We start from the raw sequence: 20,595 nt of genomic DNA on the forward strand, positions 1-20,595 counted from the left end.
AGCCACTCAGCTAGACACAGGACAGGCACCCCATCACACTCACATGCAAAGTCCACACATACACACTCCCCCCTTTCACACACACATACGCACACACAGGCAGTACACACTCCCTACGACGTGTAAAAAAGGCATAGCCAGCCAGGCACAGTGGCTCACGCCGGTAATCCCAGCACTTTGGGAGGCTGAGGTGGGAGGATCACTTGAGGTCAGGAGTTCGACACCAGACTGGCCAACATGGTGACACCTTGTTTCTACTAAAAATACAAAAATTAGCAGGGCGTGGTGGTGCATGCCTGTAGTCCCGGCTACTTGGGAGGCTGAGGTAGGAGAATCACTTGAGCCCTGGAGGTCTAGGCTGTAGTGAGCTGAGATGGCGCCACTGCATTCCAGCCTGGGCAACACAGCAAGACTCCATCTCAAAAAAAAAAAAAAAAGGCACAGCCAGAGAGCCACAGCACGTGCGCACACACACGCGCGCGCGCACACACACACATGACCCACACTGTTCTCCCAGAGGCTTGTGGATGGTGGTGACAAAGAGACTGAGTACTGGGACAGGCTAGATGGCATGTGAATCACAGCAGCTGCCTGGGTGACCTTGGGCAATCACTTCCCCTCCCTAGACCTGTTTTCCCATCAAAATAATGGGAACAGTAAGCCTCATGTGGTCATGAAATGCCACCCCCAGATAGGGTGATGTTCTACATGTTTAATCGCTGGTAAAGACCAGGCATCAATAGAGAAAGGATGACAAGTAGGGGTCCTGGTGGGCCCTGTGGGCAGGGTGAACCCTTTAGCCCCAGACTGTGGGGAGGGGAAAGGGGACAGGGAGAGGGGCACTTCTGAGCCAGGGCAATGGCCCTTTACTGACTGGCACAGGGCACCATAGGGCACGGTTAATTCTGTGCACCCCGCCCACTCTCAGCCCTCTTAAGGCTGAGCCTGCCAACCCGGGACCCTAAAAGGCTGTGTCCAGGGCCTCAACCTCCTCACATTTCAGAGGGGACCCTGTTATCCCCGAGAGGAGGGAGAGGTCCCCAACCATCAGGATTCCGAGGAGGAGAGAAGGCAGAGAAGCGAGGAGCGGGGCACGGAGCTGTCTTCTCCCCAGGGAGGGCAGGGGTTGAGGCTGGAACGTGGAGACCTGCGGAGGCAGACACCAGAAGACCCGCGCACAGACGCACGCAGCCCCTGGGGTCTCGTAAACCAGATTCCAGGCGCTCTTGGCCTGGCTACCGCAAGTCCTGCTCCCCCAGGGCCGGCGCGGGGAAGCTATGCTGAGGAGGATCCCGGCCTGGCCCAGGGCCCTGCCTCCTCGGGAAAACAGCACCATATTAGCACTTAGCCTGTGAGGCTGGGGTGGGCGGGCGGCAGGAAGGGCCTCGGGTGCCAGAGGAACGAGCCCCCTTTCAGCTGGATCCCAGAGGGCCACCACCCTAAATCTAGGTGCCTGTCCACCACTCTGCGCATGTCTGCTGGCTCCTCCCAGGGATAGCAGACCTTACCTGGGATCTTGGAGGTGGCGGGATCACCAGGGAAGACATGTCATGGCAGAGTGGGCTTGCAGGGGTGCACAGGCCAGACCCAGCAGCCCAGTCTGGCAGCCAGGGCTTCCGGGCCAGCTCAACGTCTCCCCCGGCTGTTCACATTCGTCAGTGCCCTGGGTGGGCCCCAGAGCCGCTTAAACCGTGTCTGGCACTTCCATCCTCAGCATGGCTCCGGGAAGAAGGTGCTTTCATCCTCTGCACTGTAGCAACGAGGACTCTGAAGCACAGGTCACCTGCCACCCGGGCTCAGGAGGCCAGGTGGAGGGTCTGGCACTGCCCCAGGTTGCTGGGTGTTGTGGTCCTTGTCACCCGTGCGACCAGCTGAGGGGACATCAGCCCTCAGGTGCTCCCCATCGGCCACACACATCCCGCCCCCACACCAGCCTTCTGAGAGTCCTCACCACCCTTGAATAAAGGTCCCTTTCATGTTTCTCTCCCCAGTGTCCCTCTTCCACTCACTACCTCCAGGATGGCCTGTAAGCTGTTCCCTCAGCATGGACTCTGGGCTCACAAGAAGTCAGACTGTAAGCTGTGGAGCCTCGTCCTGGGTTCAAATCCCCCCTGTGCCACTTTCTGGCTGTAGGGTCTCGGGCCAGTGACCTCCTTCACCTCTAGCCTCCGTTTCATCTTTGAACTTGGGGTTAGCTTGGCACCTGCCCCACAGAGTGGCTGTCAGGACACTGGGGTGACGCGGGCAAGGCCAGAGGTCAGCGTCTGGCTAGAGGTGGCCCTACGGTGTCACTGCTTCAGCCTGCCCCTCCCAGAAGCCTCCTCTGACCACCTGTTCTCTCACCTCCCCCATTTCCTATTGTGACTGCTGTAAACACCTGGCCAGATGTCTGCCTGCTCCACCACCCTGAATGCTTACTGACCGAATAAAACACTGGGTGGTTTGAAGGGCTGGTCACATGGGCCACCAGGCCACCCCCTGAACGCCAGAGCCTCAGGTCCCCTCTCCTTCTTCTGGTGACCAGGCAGACGCAGAACCCAAGACATCACAGACAGCAAAGGAATGTGCGCTGGCTGCTTTATTTAAGGGCTTGTGATTGACAGCTGTCCCCACCCCAGCCCTTGCTTCCTCTACAAAAGCAACTGAACATGAAACGGGCTTCCTGGTTATCACGGGGAGGGGGGCGGCTCCCTGTCAGGGCCCAGCCCAGGGACCTGGGAAACAGTGGCTTTGAATCCCAGGCCACGGGCACTACAAGGTGGAGAAGGAGGGTGGGAAGTCCAGTTGAGATGGGCACGGTGCTGGTGAGGAGGCTGGAAAGGTCCTGTTCCAGCCTCTAGTGGGCTTCCCTTGTCCAGGATACCAGGAAACAGTCCCCCAATTCTGCCGGGGGTAGCCAGAGCCCCAAAGCTGGGGGGCCAGGGGCTGAAGGGAACACAGCAAAGGCTTTCGGAGCCAAGTGAGGTCAGTTCAGGCCCCTCAGGCCCAGGAACCCGACACCACCACGTACCTGTGAGCACACACTCACGGCCACCCCAGTGACACGTGCAGCCACATACACCCACACCCACTCCACACCCGCACACACACCCACTCACACCCACACCCACTACACACACACACACAGGGCTGTGACAGCCCAGGACCCACACCCTGGACCCCTGGAATGTCTCTGGACCAGAACGAACAGCTGGGTCCACAGTAGGCGGGGCTGCTCAGGGGGCGGGTCCTCTGTGTCGCTACTGATTGGCTGCCTCGCAGGCGTCTATCCAATCACTGTACACATCCACGGGTTCTGACAGATCTGAGCCACTTAGGTCAAGGGCGATCATTGGCATTGGAACCCTGCCCTGCATCTTCTCACCCCACAGAAATCACTAGGTGGCACCCGTTCCTCTGGACGGCCTCGGCCCTGCACCAGGGCAAACAGTGGGCCAGAGGAGCACGGTCCGGACTCCAGCCCCCTCCCCACCCTCTGGAAAAAGCCCAGGTTTCCAAGGATACACGTTATGGGCGTCTGGAATTCCTCTAGGCACACGGTACAAGAGATGACTCCGGTGTTGCGGGCACGGTCCCTGAAACAGACCAAGAGAAGGGACTGGTGAACAACGCGTCCTGGGCCTGTGGGTGATGACGTCTTCACCAAGGAAGGCAACGGGCAGTATGGATAACAGCGGGGAGGAGGCAGTGGGGAGCCTGGATCCCTTGCCCTGTTCCCCACTCACATTTTCACATCACAAGATTTCTCGTGGTTGCAGAAGGGGCAGGTGAACTGGGTCTCGAGGGTGCCTGTCATCTTCTTCTTGGGAGGCGGCTTTCGTTTTGACTTTCTGCGCCCCATGTCTGCAGGTGGATGAGCCTGTGGGGAGTGGCAGATGTCAGTGGTTTGAGGAAACCACGCAGCGCCCCAGCTCAATGCTCTAGAAAGCAGGCTGGAAAGAGGGTCTGGGACTTGCACCATGGTCCCAGGGCCTCTGCCCTTGAGGGATGAGGCCCTCAGTCCTGATGCAGGAGGACAATTCCCTGTCTCCCCCTGGACGGAAGGGGTGAGAGGAGGCTCTAACCCCATCTTTCGCACTTACTGTGTGACCTGGGCAGGTTATTTCAGCTCTCTGTGCCACAGTTTCCTGGTCTATAAAATAGAGAGAAGGCCAGGCATGGTGGCTCACACCTGTAATCCCAGCCAGCACTTTGGGAAGCTAAGGTGAGAGATCACTTGATGCCAGGACCTGGATACCAGCCTGGGCAACATAGTGAGGCCTCATCTCTACAAAAGAAAATTAAAAATTAGCCAGGCATGGTGGTGCAGGCCTGTAGTCCCAGCTACTTGGGAGGCTGAGATGGGAGGATCGCTTGAGCCCAGGAGTTTCAGGTTTCAGTGATGATCCAGAGTTTTGATCCAGGCACTGCACTCCAGCCTAGGCAACAGGATGAAACCCTGCATCAAAAAAAAAAAAAAAAAAAAAAAAAAAAAGGCCAGGTACAGTGGCTCACACTTGTAATCCCAGCACTTTGGGAGGCTGAGGCGGGCGGATCACGAGGTCAGGAGTTCGAGACCAGCCTGACCAACATGGTGAAACCCCGTCTCTACTAAAAATACAAAAATTAGCTGGCCATAGTGGTGGGCGCCTGTAAGCCCAGCTACTCAGGAGGCTGAGGCAGGAGAATCACTTGAACCCGAGAGGCGGAGACTGCAGTGAGCCGAGATTGCACCACTGCACTCCAGCCTGGGCGACAGAGTGAGACTCCGTCTAAAAAAAAAAAAAAAAAATCGAAATAAGGTTGCTATCTCAGAGGAGACTTGTGGGGCTGACATCAGGAATGGTAAGTTAAGTACTTAGCACAGAGCTGGCCCATCATCGCTGGCGCCAATACAAGGAAGCCACTATTCCTGGGGAGGGTGGCACAAGAGACTCCAAGACAAGCCAGCTGTTCAGGGCCGGGCGGAGCCTAAGAGCCTAGGAACTGGTGATTTTATTCTCGCTGCTCCTCTTGGCAAGGGACAAAGAGACATGTAAGTACCATCCAGGAGGAGTGACACTCAGGTCATCTGATGGCCTCGATCCAGATGACAGACTGCAGGGCAGAGAAGTGGGGACAGGCACTTCTGAGTAGAGGAACACTGTGTGAAGGCTCGGGGCAGCTGTCTGTCCCCTGGCAGGTGAGGGAGAGAGGAGGGACAGGTGGGAGGGTTCTTGGTGTTTGGATGGATCCTGGGAGGTACAAGGAGTGAAAGGACAAAGTCACCCTGTGCTTTTGAGGGACTGCGGTGTGAGTCACAATCTGGATGAAGACAAAGTCACAGCCAGGACAGGGCTGTTGGGGTAGAGATGGCAGAGGGTGAGAGAAACAGAGGAGACATGGCAGCAGAGCGAGTGAGTGTGACGAGAGAAGGAAAGTCCAGGATGACTCCCAAGGTTGTGGCAGGGACATAGTGGCTAGGGGGACAAGGTGGCATCATTCTCTGATGTCTAACACATAGGAAGGACAGGGTTTTGGAGAAAATGATGGGGTTGGGTGGCAGAGGGATATCTAGGAACAGATGTCCAGGAGGCAGGTGGGTGGGGAAACAGCAGCAGTTACCACTGAGCCCAACTCCCCTGCGAGGCACGGTGCTCAGGGCACTGTGTTTGCCATCCCTGAGCCTCCTATGGCACCTCCTCCAACACACACACACACACACACACGACTGCTGGTTCTAGCATCGTTGCACTGTGACAGGGGAGGTCAGCAGCCTGCCAGGGTCTTCCAGAATAAACAGTGGAGTTTTATTCATTATCTGCTGATTACTTCCTACGTAACATCCTCTTTTTTTTTTTTTTGAGATGGAGTCTTGCTCTGCCGCCCAGGCTGGACTGCAGTGGCGTGATCTTGACTAACTGCAACCTCCACCTCCCAGCTTCAAACGATTCTCCTGCCTCAGCCTCCTAAGTAGCTGGGACTACAGGCATGCACTACCACGCGTGGCTAATTTTTTGTATTTTTAGTAGAGATGGGGTTTCACCTGTGTTAGGATGGTCTCGATCTCCTGACCTCGTGATCTGCCTGTCTCGGCCTCCCAAAGTACTGGGATTACAGGCGTGAGCCACCGCGCCCTGCCAACACCCCCAACTCTTAACTGTGATGCTTCCAGTTCACTGAGTAAATAGAAGCAATCCAAAGACAGCTCCTAGGATCAACTCATTCAGCCATTCACCCACCCTCTTTATTTATTTAAGAGATGAGGTCTCGCTCTGTTGCCCAGGCTGGAGTGCAGCGGCGTGATCACAGCTTGCTGAAGCCTCAATCCTCTGGCCTCAGCCTGCGCAGTAGCTGGGACAACAGGTGTGCGCCACCACGCCCAGCTTCGGCATGCCTCCTTTACTATGGAAGTAAGTTCCTGCAAAAACAATTTGTTCACTCTGCTCTGGCTCCCATCCCCTTTTCTTTGAGCAACATCAAATTTTCCAGCTCCACTGGGTCACTCTCACACACTTGTTATTACCTCTCTCCTCATTTAAAAAGGGGAAAAAAAATCTCTTCATCCTCTTCCAGCTATGATCCATTTCTCTGCAGGCTGTTTTAGTGTACAGCCATCTGCATTCCCACCCATCTCTCTACATCCCTTGCCTCCAAACTTAGGTCACTGGTGGCTCCATACTGCAAATCCCAATGGCAGTCCTTCCATTCCAGAGGTCCTTCCTCCCCTGAGAGCACATGTGGCTCTCAGGACCCCATGTGCTCCCTGTCCTCTACTTCACTGGTGGCTCCTGCTAGTCTCCTATGCTCCTGCCTCTCTGCCAACTTGCTCCAATGAAGAGAGCACATGAGTTTGGGCCAGGCGCGGTGGCTCATGTCTGTAATCCCAGCACTTTGGGAGGCCGAGGTGGGCAGATCACTTGAGGTTAGGAGTTGGAGACCAGCCTGGCCAACATGGTGAAACCCCATTTCTACTAAAAATACAAAAATTAGCTGGGCATGGTGGCACACGCCTGTAATCCCACCTACTAGAGAGGCTGAGGCAGGAGAATCACTTGAACCTGGGAAGTGGAGGTTTCAGTGAGCTGAGATCGTGCCACTGCACTCCAGCCTGGGCAACAGAGCAAGACTCCATCTAAAAAAAAAAAAAAAAAAAAAAAAGCTGGGTGCAGTGGCTCACGCCTGTAATCCCAGCACTTTGGGAGGCTGAGGTGGGCAGATCACGGGGTCAGGAGTTCAAGACCAGCCTGACCAACATGGTGAAACCCCATCTCTACTAAAAATACAAAAATTAGCCAGGCGTGGTGGTGTGCGCCTGTAATCCCAGCTACTCAGGAGGCCGAGGCAGGAGAATCACTTGAACCCGGGAGGTGGAGGTTGCAGTGAGCCGAGGCACTCCATCCTGGGCAACAGAGCAAAAAGCCCATGAGTTTAATTGTTGGATCCTCTCCTTTCTGGCTATACTCACCTACACGAAGATTTCACCCAGTCTTAGGGCTTCATGCCTACTCTACACTGAGGACACCTGCTTCTCTAGCCTTGAGTCTGAATTGCAGACTCTGATCTATCTGCCTCAGCCACACCTCTACCTGACGTCTAACTTCCACCTAAGATTAAACATAGCATGTCCAAAACCAAGCCCCTGACGTCGCAACCTGCTCTTCCAGTCTTCCTCATCTCAGCTAACAGCAATTCCATCTTTCCAGATAATCAAATCAAAAGCCTTGGATTCATCCTCAATGTCTTTTTCCCTCACACATCCCTTATGCGATCCTCCCCCTGCCCCTCTACCTCTGAAATATAAATTAGCCGCGGCACCACGCCCAGCTAATTTTTGTATTTTTTGTAGAGACGGGGACCCACCATGTTCCCCAGGCTGGTCTAGAACTCCTGGGCTCAAGCGATACTCCCGCCTCGGCCTCCCAAAGTGCTGGCATTACAAGCATGAGCCACCGTGCCCAGCAATAACCATTATTGAATAAATCAATCAGTTTGCTTGTAACTCTATCACTTTGGGAGGTCACGCCTGTAATCTCATCACTTTGGTAGGCCCAGGTGGGAAGATAGCTTGAAGCCAGGAGTTCCAGACCAGCCTGGGCAACAGAGTGAGACCCCTCATCTCTAAAAAATTACAAAAATTAGCCGCGAGTCTGTAGTCCCAGCTACTCAGGAAGCTGAAGTGGGAAGCTTGCGCCCAGGAGGTCGAGGCTGCAATGAGCTATGATCGCGCCACTGCACTCCAGCCTCGGCGACACAGCAAGACTCAGTCTCAAAAAAGAAAAAAAAAAAAGGTCCAAACAAAATCTACGGATGAGCCCCTGAACCTCATTTTGCCCAGGGACTACAGTCCCCCCAACCCATGAATGGTGTCTGGCTTGCACAAGGAATGCAGAGGCCTCAGCCCGTCCTGTGACAACGTTAAGTCCAAGCGCGCCAAAAGGGGATGGCAGAGGAGTCATCCCCCGAATCTGCTGGGACCCAAGAGGTGGGGGGTTGGCTGTTCCTCCAGACTCACTAAAGCTTCGGCATCGCCTCCCGACGGCCGCTGGGAGAAGCCAGGCGTCCCGGTAGTCGCGCTTGGAAGGATGGGGTCGGGGGAAGTCAGTCTCCCCGACCTACTTCCCCCCAAGCTCGAGGTCCCAGGAGCCTCCTCCAGGACCCCGTAAACGCACGGAGTAGAGGAACTCCCAGTCCTGCCCGGCCCCAACGCCCACTCGCACGAGCCGCACCGGCACTCACCTTCTCTAGCTGCGAAAGCTCCGTTCACCCAGGAGACAGTGACTTCCGACTCTTGCCGGAAGCGGAAACCCCTCTCCCCCTTTCAGGTCCCGGTCACCCCCAGCCGGGACAGCCCAGCAAATAGGCCCGGCCTCCTTCGCCTCTGCTCTGAGCGCACGCGTACTCAAATAGGAGCGCTTCGACCGGGGCGCAGTGCGCCTGCGCAAGAGCCGGTGCGTATTTGCCTGTAGCTGCGCGCAGTACCAGTACTTCTGGTCAGTTCCGAGGAGCGGCAAGTGAGGAATATGAAATACCCTTATGGCTGAATCAGGGTGAAGGGGAAGCTTGTAAGCGTGGAAGACGCTCTACTCAAACTAAAAAGTTCGGGTTCTGATCCAGCAGATGAAGAGAGAGGCCTGAGAGGCTGCTGTTTTAACTTGCTCCCAGGTGACTTCCATGCTGCTGATCCGCAGACCACATTTTGAGTGCCCAGGTTGTAATAGATGAGGTTGAGTGGACAGGCTGGGGCCAGATTCCATGGAGCCTCGTGGGCCGTGTTAAGGATTTTTATTTTTTATTTTTATTTTATTTTATTTTATTTTTTTGAGACGGAGTCTCACTGTCGCCCAGGCTGGAGTGCAGTGGCTCGATTTTGGCTCACTGCAACCTCCGCCTCCCAGGTTCAAGTGATTCTCCCACCTCAGCCTCCCGAGTAGCTGGGATTACAGGCGCTGGTCACCGCGCCCGGCTAATTTTTGTAGGGTTTTTTTTTTTTTTTTTTTTGGTAGAGATGGGGTCTCACCATCTTGGCCAGGCTGGTCTTGAACTCGTGACCTCGTGATCCACCCGCCTCGGCCTCCCAAAGTGCTGGGATTACCGGCGTGAGCCACTGCGCCCGGCCAAGGACTTTTATTGGTTTTTGTGTTTGGTTTTGGTTTTTTCTGAGACACGGTCTCCGTCTGTCACCCAGGCTGGAGTGCAGTGGCGCGATCTCAGCTCACTGCAACCTTAGCCTCCCGGGTTCAAGCGATCCTTCTGCCTCAACCTCTTGGGTAGCTGTGATTACAGGTGCGCACCACCATGCCTGGCTAATTTTTGTATTTTTAGGAGAGATGGAGTTTCACCATGTTGGTCAGGCTGGTCTCGAACTCCTGACCTCAAGTGACTCATCCGCCTCGGCCTCTCAAATTGTTGAGATTACAGGCGTGAGCCACCACGCCCGGCCTGAAAAAGATATTTCAAGATGGAGAAAGAGAGGGGTTAGCTGTGTCACGTGTCCCTGAGTTGAAGAAGATGAGGAAAGAGATTTGACAGTTGAGTTTGGCAAGGGTCTGGTCCCTGGGGACCTTGATAAGAGCTGTTGCATTAGAGTGTTCAGGAAAATAATTTGTAATGAAATGTATTTCAAATACAGATGTTCCTTGACTTACGATGGGGTTACATCCCGATAAACCTATCATAATAAAGTTGAAAAATCTTAGAACCGTCAAGTCAGGGGCTGTCTGTAGAGGGATCTGTAGGATATCCCCTAGGGGGCAGTGTTACCCTGGGAACTGTCAAGTGTAACCAGTAGAACTGCCCTCCTGTGAGACCCTTTGTCAGTGCTGGCGCAAACTAGAATACACACAGGATGGAATCATACTATGCAGTTACCGTGCAACTTGCTATTTCCACTTAACCGTCTATACACGTATACTTAACTCTTGTTTTTAGTAGCTACACGATTCATAGTGCAACTCTGCCATAGTATAATCAACCGTTATCCTACTGATGGACAATTCCTGGATTTTCCTGAGTTTTGCCACTGCGATGATGCAGTAAAGGTCCCTGAATCAATATCCTTAAGACTGGATCTTTAGTGAAGCATAGTTTTCAAAGAATGACATTTGTGAGTACAGTGTCTCACCCCAGTAACCCCAGCACTTTGGGAGGCCGAGGTGGGAGGACTGCTTGAGCCCAGGAGTTTGAGGCTAGCATGGGCAACATAGTGAAATCTTGTCTCTAAAAATAAAATAAAAAACAATAAATGATGGCCGGGTACGGTGGCTCACCCAGCACTTTTTTGTCTTTGCTTTTTTTTTTTTTTTTTTTTTTGAGACGGAGTCTTGCTCTGTGGCCCAGGCTGGAATGCAGTGGCGTGATCTCGGCTCACTGCAACCTCCGCCTCCCGGATTCAAGCAATTCTCCTGCCTCAGCCTCCTGAGTACCTAGGATTACAGGTGTGCACCAACATGCCCAGCTAATTTTTGTATTTTTAGTAAAGATGAGGTTTCACCATGTTGGCCAGGCTGGTCTCGAACTCCTGACCTCGTGATCTGCCTGCCTTGGCCTCCCAAAGTGCTGGGATTATAGGTGTGAGCCACCGTGCCCGGCCCACCCCAGCACTTTGGGAGGCCAAGATGGGTGGATAACCTGAGGTCAGGAGTTCAAGACTAGCCTGACCAACATGGTAAAACCTTGTATCTACTAAAAATACAAAAGTTAGCTGGGCATGGTGGCAGGCACCTGTAGTCCCAGCTATTCAGGAGGCTGAGGCAGGAGAATCACTTGAACCCGGGAGGCGGAGGTTGCAGTGAGCCGAGATCACGCCACTGCACTCCAGCCTGGGCAACAAGAGTGAAACTCCATCTGAAAAAAAAAAAAAAAAGACATTTGAGTCACAGGATGTATATATCTTTCATTTTGTTCATGATTGCCACATTAGTTTTCTCTTTTTCTCTCCTTTCATCCCTTCCCTCTCTTACTTCCCTCCTTCCCAGCATTGTTGGATGTAGTTGACTGAACACGAATTGCTCATATTTAAACCATGCCTGGCCAAAATTGCATGTTTTGATATACAGGTATATCATTAAAACATGACCATAATCAAGACAATTATTTCCATCACCCTAAGAAATTTCCTCTTACCAGTAGCCGAGCGTGATGGCTCATGCCTGTAATCCTAGCACTTTGAGAGGCCGAGGTGTGCGAATCACGTGAAGACAGGAGTTTGAGACCAGCCTGGGCAACATGGTGAAACCCCTTGTAGTCTCTACCACAAATACAAAAATTAGCCAGACATAGTGGTACATGCCTGTAGTCCCAGCTACTCGGGAGGCTGAGGCTGGAGAATCACTTGAACCCGGGAGGTGGAGGGTGCAGTGAGCCAAGATTGTGCCACTGCACTCCAGCCTGGGTGACAGATCAAGACTCAGTCTTAGAAAAAAAAGAAATTCTCTCTTGCCCTTTTGTGCTCTGTCCCCTACTCCAGCCCCTGGCCCTAACTGATTTGTTTTTGGTTCCTATAACTTTGTCTTTTTCAGAAAGTCATATAAGCTGAATCATACAACGTGTAGCCTTTTGAGTTGGGCTTCTTTCCCCAGCATATGATGTTTGAAACTCACTCATGTTCCCAGCACTTTGGAAGGCCAAGGCAGGTGGATTGCTTGAGGTCAGAAGTTCAAGACCAGCCTGGCCAACATGGTGAAACCCTATTTCTACTAAAAATACAAAAATTAGCCAGGTGTGTTGGTGTGTGCCTGTAATCCCAGCTACTTGGGAGGCTAAGGCAGGAGAATTGCTTGAAACCAGGAGGCAGAGGTTGCAGTGAGCCAAGATCGCGCTATTGCACTCCAGCCTGGGTGACAGAGCCAGACTCTGTCTCAAAAAAAAAAGAAAAAAAGAAACTCAGTTGTGTTGTTGGATATGTCAGTGGTTTGTTTCTTTTTTGTTTTCTTTTGAGATGGCGTCTCACTCTGTCACCTAGACTGGAGTGCAGTGGCACCATCATGGTTCACTGTAGCCTCAACTTCCCAGGCTCCGGCAATCCTCCCACCTCAGCTTCCCGAGTAGCGGGGATTACACCTGTGCACCACCACGCCCAGTTAATTTTTGTGTTTTTTGTAAAGACAAGGTTTTGCCATGTTGCCCAGGCTGGTCTCGAACTCCTGGGCTCAAGCAATCCACCTGCCTTGGCCTCTCAAAGTGCTTGGATTATAGGCACAATTATTATTCAGTTGTATTCTGTTATCTGAATGTCCCACACTTTATCTTTTCACCTGTTAGTGACCTGTTTTTGCATTGTTGCCGGTGTTGAGCAATTATTAGAGCTGTTATGAACCATCTCTTTCATTTTGAGGGTGGCAGACGACACCACTTGAAAATATGCCACTTTGGCATATGGATTGTTTTCAGCTAAGGGCACTTGAAAAACAGTAGGTGCAGGAAAAGCACTCTGACCTCCCTCTTTTCTCTGGAAAACGAGATAAACCCCCGTATGGAAGATGCCCTCCCCATCCCAGAAAGAAAGTAAAATTCTTTTTAGACAGAGTCTCATCCTGTTGCCCAGGCTGGAGTGAAGTGGTGTGATACCCACTTCCTGCAACCTCACTGCAACCTCCACCTCCTAGTCTTAAGCGATCCTCTCACCTTGTCCCCAAAATAGCTGGGATCACAGGCGCCCACCACCATGCCCAGCTAATTTTTGGTATTTTTGGTAGACACAGGGTTTCATTAAGTTGCCCAGGCTGGTCTTCAGCTCCTGAGCTCAAGTGATCCACCTGCTTCTGCCTCCCAAAGTGCTGGAATTACAGGCCTGAGCCACCGCGCCCAGCCCTAGAGCGTACAATTCTTATTACCAGAAGACAGGGAGTCAAAGCTTAGGAAAAAATGCACAAACAAACCTTGTTAAATGAACCCTTATTTTTCTAGTTATTTTTCCACCATTAACTGCCCTAGCCCAAACACCTTTGTCTTGTCACATTTTCATAATTTACTACCCTTTTAAAACTTTATTTATAATATTTATTTGTAATTTTTAAATTTATTTATATATTTATTTAGAGACAGGGCCTTACTCTGCTGCCCAGGCTGGAGTACAGTGGCACAATCATAGCTGATTGCAGCCTCAAACTGCTGGGCTCAAGCGAAACTCCCGCGTCAGCCTCCTGAGTCCCTGGGACTACAGGTGCGTGCCACCCAGCTAATTTTACTTTTTGTTGTTTTAGAGATGGGGTCTCCCTGTGTTGTCCAGGCTGTTCTTGAACTCCTGGTTCCAAGCAATCCTCCCACCTTGGCCTCCCAAAGTGTTGGGATTACTAGTATGAGCCACCATGCCCATCTATAATTTACTACTTTTTTTTTTTTTTTTTTTTTTTTTGAGAAGTCTGGCTCTGTTGCCCAGGCTAGAGTTCAGTGGTGCAATCTCAGCTCACTGCAACCTTTGCCTCCCAGATTCAAGTGATTCTTCTGCCTCAGCCTCCCAAGTAGCTGGAATTACAGGTATGTGCCACCATGCCTGGCTAATTTGTGTATTTTTAGTAGAGATGGGGTTTCTCCATGTTGATTAGGCTGGTCTCAAACTCCCAACCTCAGGTGATCCGCCCGCCTTGGCCTCCCAAAGTGTTGGGATTACAGGCATGAGCCACCATGTCCATCCATAATTTTCTGCTGTTTGTCCAATACAGTAAATGAGTGTTTGACTCTAACTGCCTCTTTGGGTCTTCAATTCCTTTTCAGGGCTCCCATGTCCCATAGAACTTATGTTAAATATATTTCTGTGCTTTTCTCCTATTAATTGATCAAATGTCAGTTTAAGTCTTAGGCCCAGCCAGAGATCTAAGAGGGTAGAGGAGAAATCTTGCCTTCCCTCCACAGGTCTTTGTGTGGATGTTCATCTGCATCTTTCCCTGTGATTGCTTGCTTGATTGGTTGATTGATTTTGAGACAGGGTCTCACTCTGTGGCCCAGGCCGAAGTACAGTAGCGTGATCATGACTCACAGCAGGCTTGACCTCCCAGGCTCAAGTGATTCTCCCACCTCAGCCCCTGCCCCACACTCTCCACCCCACCCTCTCAGCCCCCTGAGTATCTGGAACTACAGATAAGCACCTCCATGCCTGTTTACTTTTTTTTTTTGGTAGAGATGGGATTCACTGTGTTTCTCAGGCTGGTCTTGAACCCCTAGGCTCAAGAAATCCACCCACCATGGCCTCCCAAAGTTCTGGGATTACAGGCATGAGCCACCACATCCTGCCTCCCTGAAATATTTGATTCCTTCAGAATTTATTTTTGTATGTGGTCTAAGGTAGAGTTCAGGTTTTGTCTCATTCCAGTGCAAACTGATAAGGTAAGTAACACCTCCTTTTCCATGAACTTGCAATGCGACCTTGAATCTATATTATGTTCTTATATAAATCTTCCTGAATTTGTTCTTGAATTCCCTCGGTATTTTCCTGAGTCAATGCTATATTGTTTTTGTATTTGTTTCTACTTTCTCTCTTGATATTTTCCTGAGCCAATGTTTTGTTTTGGTTTTTTTTTTTTTTTTTGGCTTTTTTATTTTAGAGACAGGATCTCACTCTGTCATCCAGGCTCAGGCTGGAATGCCGTGGTGTGATCATTGCTCACTGTAGCCTCCAACTCCTGGGCTCAAGGGATCTTCCCACCTCAGCCTCCTAAATAGCTGGAACCACAGGCGTACACCTCCATGCCTGGTTAATTTATGTATTTTTTTTAAAGTTGGGGCCTTGCTATGTTGCCCAGGCTGGTCTTGAATTCCTGGCCTCAAGTGATCCTCACATCTTAGCCTTCCAAAGTGCTGGGATGCTGGGATTACAGGTACGAGCCACCACAGCTTACCCTGAGTCAATGTCAATGTCTTTTTTTTTTTTTTTTTGAGACACTGTCTTGCTCTGTCACCTAAGCTGGAGTGCAGTGGTGCAATCTCGGGTCACTACAACCTCTGCCTCCAGGGTTCAAGTGATTCTCGTGCCTCAGCAGCCTCCCAAGTAGCTGGGATTACAGGCACCCACCACCACACCTGGCTAATTTTTGTATTTTTAGTAGAGACAGGGTTTCGCTACATTGGCCAGGCTGGTCTTGAACTGACCTCAGGTGATCCACCCACCTCGGCCTCCCAAAGTGCTGGGATTACAGGCGTGAGCCACCACACCTGACCGTGAGCCAGTGTCTTACTATTTTGATGACAGTATGTTTTGCTATTTGGTAAGGCAGGTATCTCACCGTTATTCATGATTCTTGGCCTGGGATGCTGTTTAGGAAGTGGACATGGCCTGAGCATCAAGTGACAGACAGCCTACTGGCTGCATGAGAATGCCAGTCCGTTTCCCAGCCTCTACTTTGACAAGCAGAGTGGCAAGATGGTAGTATCTGTGACAGCTGAAATCAGGAGTGGTTGGTTGCTCAGGAGGATCGAGAAGAGATGAAACCCTGCCACTTGCCTGAGGGACTCTGCTGTCTTGTTTCTTGCAGGTTAAAAGGCATCTTTCCAAAAATGGCTGAACCTGGTGTGGTGGCTATGCCTGTAATCCCAGCATTTTGAGAGGCCGAAGTGAGAGGATCACTTGAGGACAGGAGTTCAGGACCAGTTTGAGCAACCTAGGGAGACTCCATCTCTCTTTTTTTTTTTTTTTGAGATGGAGTCTTGCTCTGTCGCCCAGGCTGGAGTGCAGTGGCACGATCTTGGCTCACTGCAAGCTCCGCCTCCCAGGTTCACACCATTCTCCTGTCTCTCGGCCTCCCGAGTAGCTGGGTCCACAGGCGCCCGCCACCATGCCTGGCTAATTTTTTTTTTTTTTTTTTTTTGTATTTTTAGTAGAGACAGGGTTTTACCCTGTTAGCCAGGATGGTCTCGATCTCCTGACCTTGTGATCCGCCCGCCTTGGCCTCTCAAACTGCTGGGATTACAGGCGTGAGCCACCGCGCCTGGCTTTTTTTTTTTTTTTTTTGGAGACAGAGTCTCAGTCCATTGCCCAGGCTGGAGTGCAGTGGCGTGATCTCGACTCACTGCAACCTCCACCTCCCGGGTTCAAGCAGTTCTCCCACCTTAGCCTCCCAAGTATCTAGGGTTACAGGTGCGCACCACCGTCCCTGGCTAATTTTTGTATTTTTTGGTAGAGGAGGGATTTCACCATGTTGACCAGGCTAGTCTTGAACTCCTGACTTCAGGTGATCCGCCCACCTTGGCCTCCCAAAGTGCTGGGATCATAGGCATGATGTACCATGCCTGGCCCCCATTTCTTAAAATAAATAAATTAGGCTGGGTGCGGTGGTTCATGGCTGTAATCCCAGCACTTTGGGAAGCCAAGGTGGGCAGATTGCTTGAGCCCAGGAGTTCAAGACCAGCCTGGACAAAGTAGTGAAACCCCGTCTCTACAAAAAATACAAAAATTGGCCGGGTGCAGTGGCTCACGCCTGTAACCTCAGCACTTTGAGAGGCCGAGGTGGGTGGATCACGAGGTCAGGGTGGATCACGAGGTCAGGAAATGGAGACCGTCCTGGTCAACATGATGAAACCCTGTCTCTACGAAAAATACAAAAATTAGCTGAGCATGGTGGCACGCTTACCTGTAGTCCCAGCTACTCAGGAGGCTGAGGCAGGAGAATCAATTGAACCTGGGAGGTGGAGGGTGCAGTGAGCCAAGATCAGGCCACTACACTCTGGCCTGGTGACAGAGCAAAGATTCTGTCTCAAAAAAAAAAAAAAAAAAAAAAAAAATTAGCCAGGTGTGGTGGTGTGTGCTTGTAGTCCCAGCTGTTCAGGATGCTTAGGTGGGAGGATCGCTTGAGTCCCTGAGATAGAAGTTGCAGTGAGCTGTGATCGCACTACTGTACTCCAGCCTGACAGCCTGGGCAACAGAGTGAAACCCTGTCTAAAAAAAAGAAAAGTAAAGAAAAAAATAAAATAATTAATTAAGATGTCTGAGTGCTGGCTGGTGTTGTCTCCTCAGCAAGACAGAAGCTCCCTGAGGGCCAGCGCCCACCCTGATGTATTCCTCCCAGTGTCCTTGGGTCCCCAGCTGCCTGGCACAGAGCTTTGGTCCTTGGTGCTCGGTAGAAGTGTCTGGCTGATGTAGAGGAGGGAGCCTGAGTTACAATGCCCCCTCCCCTGCCACTCAGTCTTCGTGTGACATTGGATGTGTCACTTCTTCTTTCTGTGCTCTGGGCCGTGGGAACAGGGTCCTTGGGCTATGATGGTGACCTCTGATTCAGACTCCTGCCTGTCTGGTGCCTCTGAGTCAGTGAGAAGAGACAGGGCAGCTGTGACCTCCCTAGACTGTTGTGGTTAAGATTAAGGGACTGCCTCTTCCTAGAAATGACCTTGGTCACAGTGGTTAATCCGTCCAATCTAAGATAAATATTGTACCAAAAAAAAATTAAGAAACAAAAACCCACAAAAACACGTCTGAGCTTCTGTAATATCCTCTGAGAAGCAAGGATGATTCTGGCCCCTGCCTCATGGGCCCGGATCAGAAGTGACGGTAAATGGCAGCTGGAACAAACTCAGGATTGCATTTTGGGGATTTGTTTGTTTGCTTGAGACAAGAGTCTTGCTCTGTCGCTCAGGCTGGAGTGCAGTGGTACGACCTCAGCCCACTGCAACCTCCACCTCCTGGGTTCGAGTGATTCTCCTGTCTCAGCCTCCTGAGTAGCTGGAATTACAGGCGCCCACCACCATGCCAGCTAATTTTTGTATTTTTAGTGGAGACAGCGTTTTGCCATGTTGGCCAGGCTGGTCTTGAACTCCTGATCTCAAGTGATCTGCCCACCTCAGCCTCCCAAAGTGTTGGGATTACAGGTGTGAGCCACCACCCCTGGCCAGGATTGCATTTTGGAAAGATCACTGCTTAATTATAACAGTTGGTCAGACATGATGGCTCACACCTGTAATACTGCATTTTGGGAGGCTAAGGAGGAAGGATCACTTGAGGTCAGGAGTTTGAGACCAGCCTAGGCAACATAGCAAGACCCCGTCTCTACAAAACACACACACACAAAATTAACCAAGAGTGGTGGAGTGAAGCTGTGGTCCCAGCCACTCAGGAGGCAGAGGCAGGAGGATCCCTTGAGCTCAGGAGGTGGAGACTGCAGTGAGCTATGATTGCACCATTGCACTCCAGCCTGGGCAACAGAGTGAGACACTGTTTAAAAAAAAAAACCAAAAAATTACAACAGTAACACATACACCTTGTAACAAATTCAACAGTATTGACATCTATAAAGTAGCAAATGATACCAATATGCGCACGCACGCACACACACACACACACACACACACACACACACACACACACACACACACACACACACACACACACACACACACACACACACACACACACACAGAGTAACAAATAAGCCAGAGCAGTGGCTCATGCCTGTAATCTCAGCACTTTGGGAGGCCGAGGTGGGTGGATCACCTGAGGTCGGGAATTCAAGATCAGCCTGACCAACATGGAGAAACCCTGTCTCTACTAAAAAATACAAAATTAACCAGGCGTGGTGGCGCATGCCTGTAATCCCAGCTACTCAGGAGGCTGAGGCAGGAGAATTGCTTGAATCTGGGAGGCAGAGGTTGCTGTGAGCCGAGATCACGCCACTGCACTCCAGCCTGGACAGCAAGAGGGAAACTCCATCTCAAAACAATAAATAAGTAAAATAACAAATGAAAGGTGACAATTTCACCAAGTGCCTCTCCCCAGAAGTAACCTCAGTTACTTTTTTTTTTTTTGAGACAGTCTCCCAAACTGGAGTGCAGTGGCGTGATCACAGCTCACTGCAGCCTCCACTTCCCAGACTAGAACGATTCTCGTGCCTCAGCCTCCCAGGTAGCTGGGATTATAGGCATGCATCACCAGGCCTGACTAATTCTTTTTGTATTTTTTAGTAGAGGTGGGTTTTTGCCATGTTGGCCAGGCTGGTCTTGAACTCCTGTCCTCAAGTGATCTGCCTGCCCCCGCCTACCAAAGTGCTGGGATTACAGGCGTGAGCCACTGCGCTCAGCCCTGTTACATTTTGTCCAGGTTTATTTCACTCTGCTAGGCAGGCAACTGGAGCCAAACAGTTGGGTTCCTGCCGTGTAAGTAGTTGCAAGCGGCGGTTGAGGGTGGGCCAAAGGAGGGGTTCCTGTGCCTTGGCTAGCGCTAATGTCCTGGGTTGCCTGGGGTGGGTGTTACTTAACTCTCCCTCAGAGGGGAACTGGGCTCCCCTGCAGCTGTCACATCAGGTCTAGCACTCTGCTTTCAGTATTTATGAAAGAAACAGGCCCTGAGATAATTCTTTTTTTTTTTTTTTTCCCTGAAACGGAGTCTCATTCTGTTTCCCAGGCTGGAGTGCAGTGGTGTGATCTCGGCTCACTGCAACCTCTGCCTCCTGCGTTCAGGCAATTCTCCTGCCTCAGCCTCCTCAGTAGCTGGGACTACAGGCACGTGCCACCATGCCCGGCTAATTTTTTGTATTTTTAGTAGGGACGGGGTTTCACCATGTTGGCCAGGCTGGTCTCCAACTCCTGACCTCAAGTGATCTGCCTGCCTCAGCCTCCCAAAGTGCTGGGATTACAGGTGTGAGCCACTGCGCCCGGCCCTGAGAAAATTCTGCTTCTAGAAGTTTTCTTACACATTACTTTCACAGCATTGGTCCAGGGACCACCACTGCAGCCTTGTTGGTAAGAGGGAAAGAATTATTTATTTATTTATTTATTTATTTATTTATTTTGAGAAAGAGTCTCGCTCTGTTGCTCAGTCTGGAGTGCAGTGGCATGATATTGGCTCACTGCCAACCACCGCCTCCCAGTTTCAAGCAATTCTCCTGTCTCAGCCTCCCAAGTAGCTGGGACTACAAGCACATGCCACCATGCCCAGCTAATTTTTGTATTTTTAGTAGAGACAGGGTTTCACTATATTGGTCAGGCTGGTCTCAAACTCCTGACCTCAGGTGATCCATCTGCCTCAGCCTCTCAAAGTGTTGGAATTACAGGTGTGAGCCACCGCGCCCGGCCTAGAAGGAAAGATTTAAAAAGACCATGGCTGGGCGCGGTGGCTCATGCCTGTAATCCCAGCACTTTGAGAGGCCGAGGCGGGTGGATCACGAGGTCAAGAGTTCAAGACCATCCTGGCCAAGATGGCGAAACCACATCTCTACT

At 51.3% G+C, this 20,595-nt stretch overlaps 1 protein-coding gene across 2 annotated transcripts; it reads right to left on the reverse strand.

Annotated features, from left to right (window-relative positions):
* Nucleotides 1-2,560: 2,560 nt before the first annotated feature.
* ELOF1 (elongation factor 1) lies at nt 2,561-8,899 on the reverse strand. Of its 2 annotated transcripts, none has more exons than XM_002834441.6 (4): nt 8,698-8,899; nt 3,726-3,859; nt 3,505-3,575; nt 2,561-3,304 (listed from the first exon to the last, which is right to left on the reverse strand). In XM_002834441.6, the coding sequence occupies exons 2-4, from the start codon at nt 3,839-3,841 to the stop codon at nt 3,240-3,242; spliced, it is 252 nt and encodes an 83-aa protein (XP_002834487.1). In that variant the 5' UTR covers nt 3,842-3,859; nt 8,698-8,899; the 3' UTR covers nt 2,561-3,239. The 2 variants fall into 2 exon arrangements, with proteins under 2 accessions (XP_002834487.1, XP_024092517.1); XM_024236749.3 differs by having other exon boundaries at nt 8,474-8,702.
* Nucleotides 8,900-20,595: the final 11,696 nt, after the last annotated feature.

Source organism: Pongo abelii, chromosome 20 (assembly GCF_028885655.2).
Source record: "Pongo abelii isolate AG06213 chromosome 20, NHGRI_mPonAbe1-v2.0_pri, whole genome shotgun sequence".
In the NCBI taxonomy this organism is placed as follows: domain Eukaryota; kingdom Metazoa; phylum Chordata; class Mammalia; order Primates; family Hominidae; genus Pongo; species Pongo abelii.

Excerpts from the sequence above, each read along its gene's own strand:
- ELOF1 (XM_002834441.6), bottom strand. The coding sequence starts at position 3,841 with ATGGGGCGCAGAAAGTCAAAACGAAAGCCGCCTCCCAAGAAGAAGATG. Across the intron at positions 3,576-3,725 it reads AAATCTTGTGATGTGAAAAT|GGACCGTGCCCGCAACACCG; the intron begins GTGAGTGGGGAA and ends GGTCTGTTTCAG. Across the intron at positions 3,305-3,504 it reads ATTCCAGACGCCCATAACGT|ATCTGTCAGAACCCGTGGAT; the intron begins GTATCCTTGGAA and ends TAAGTGGCTCAG.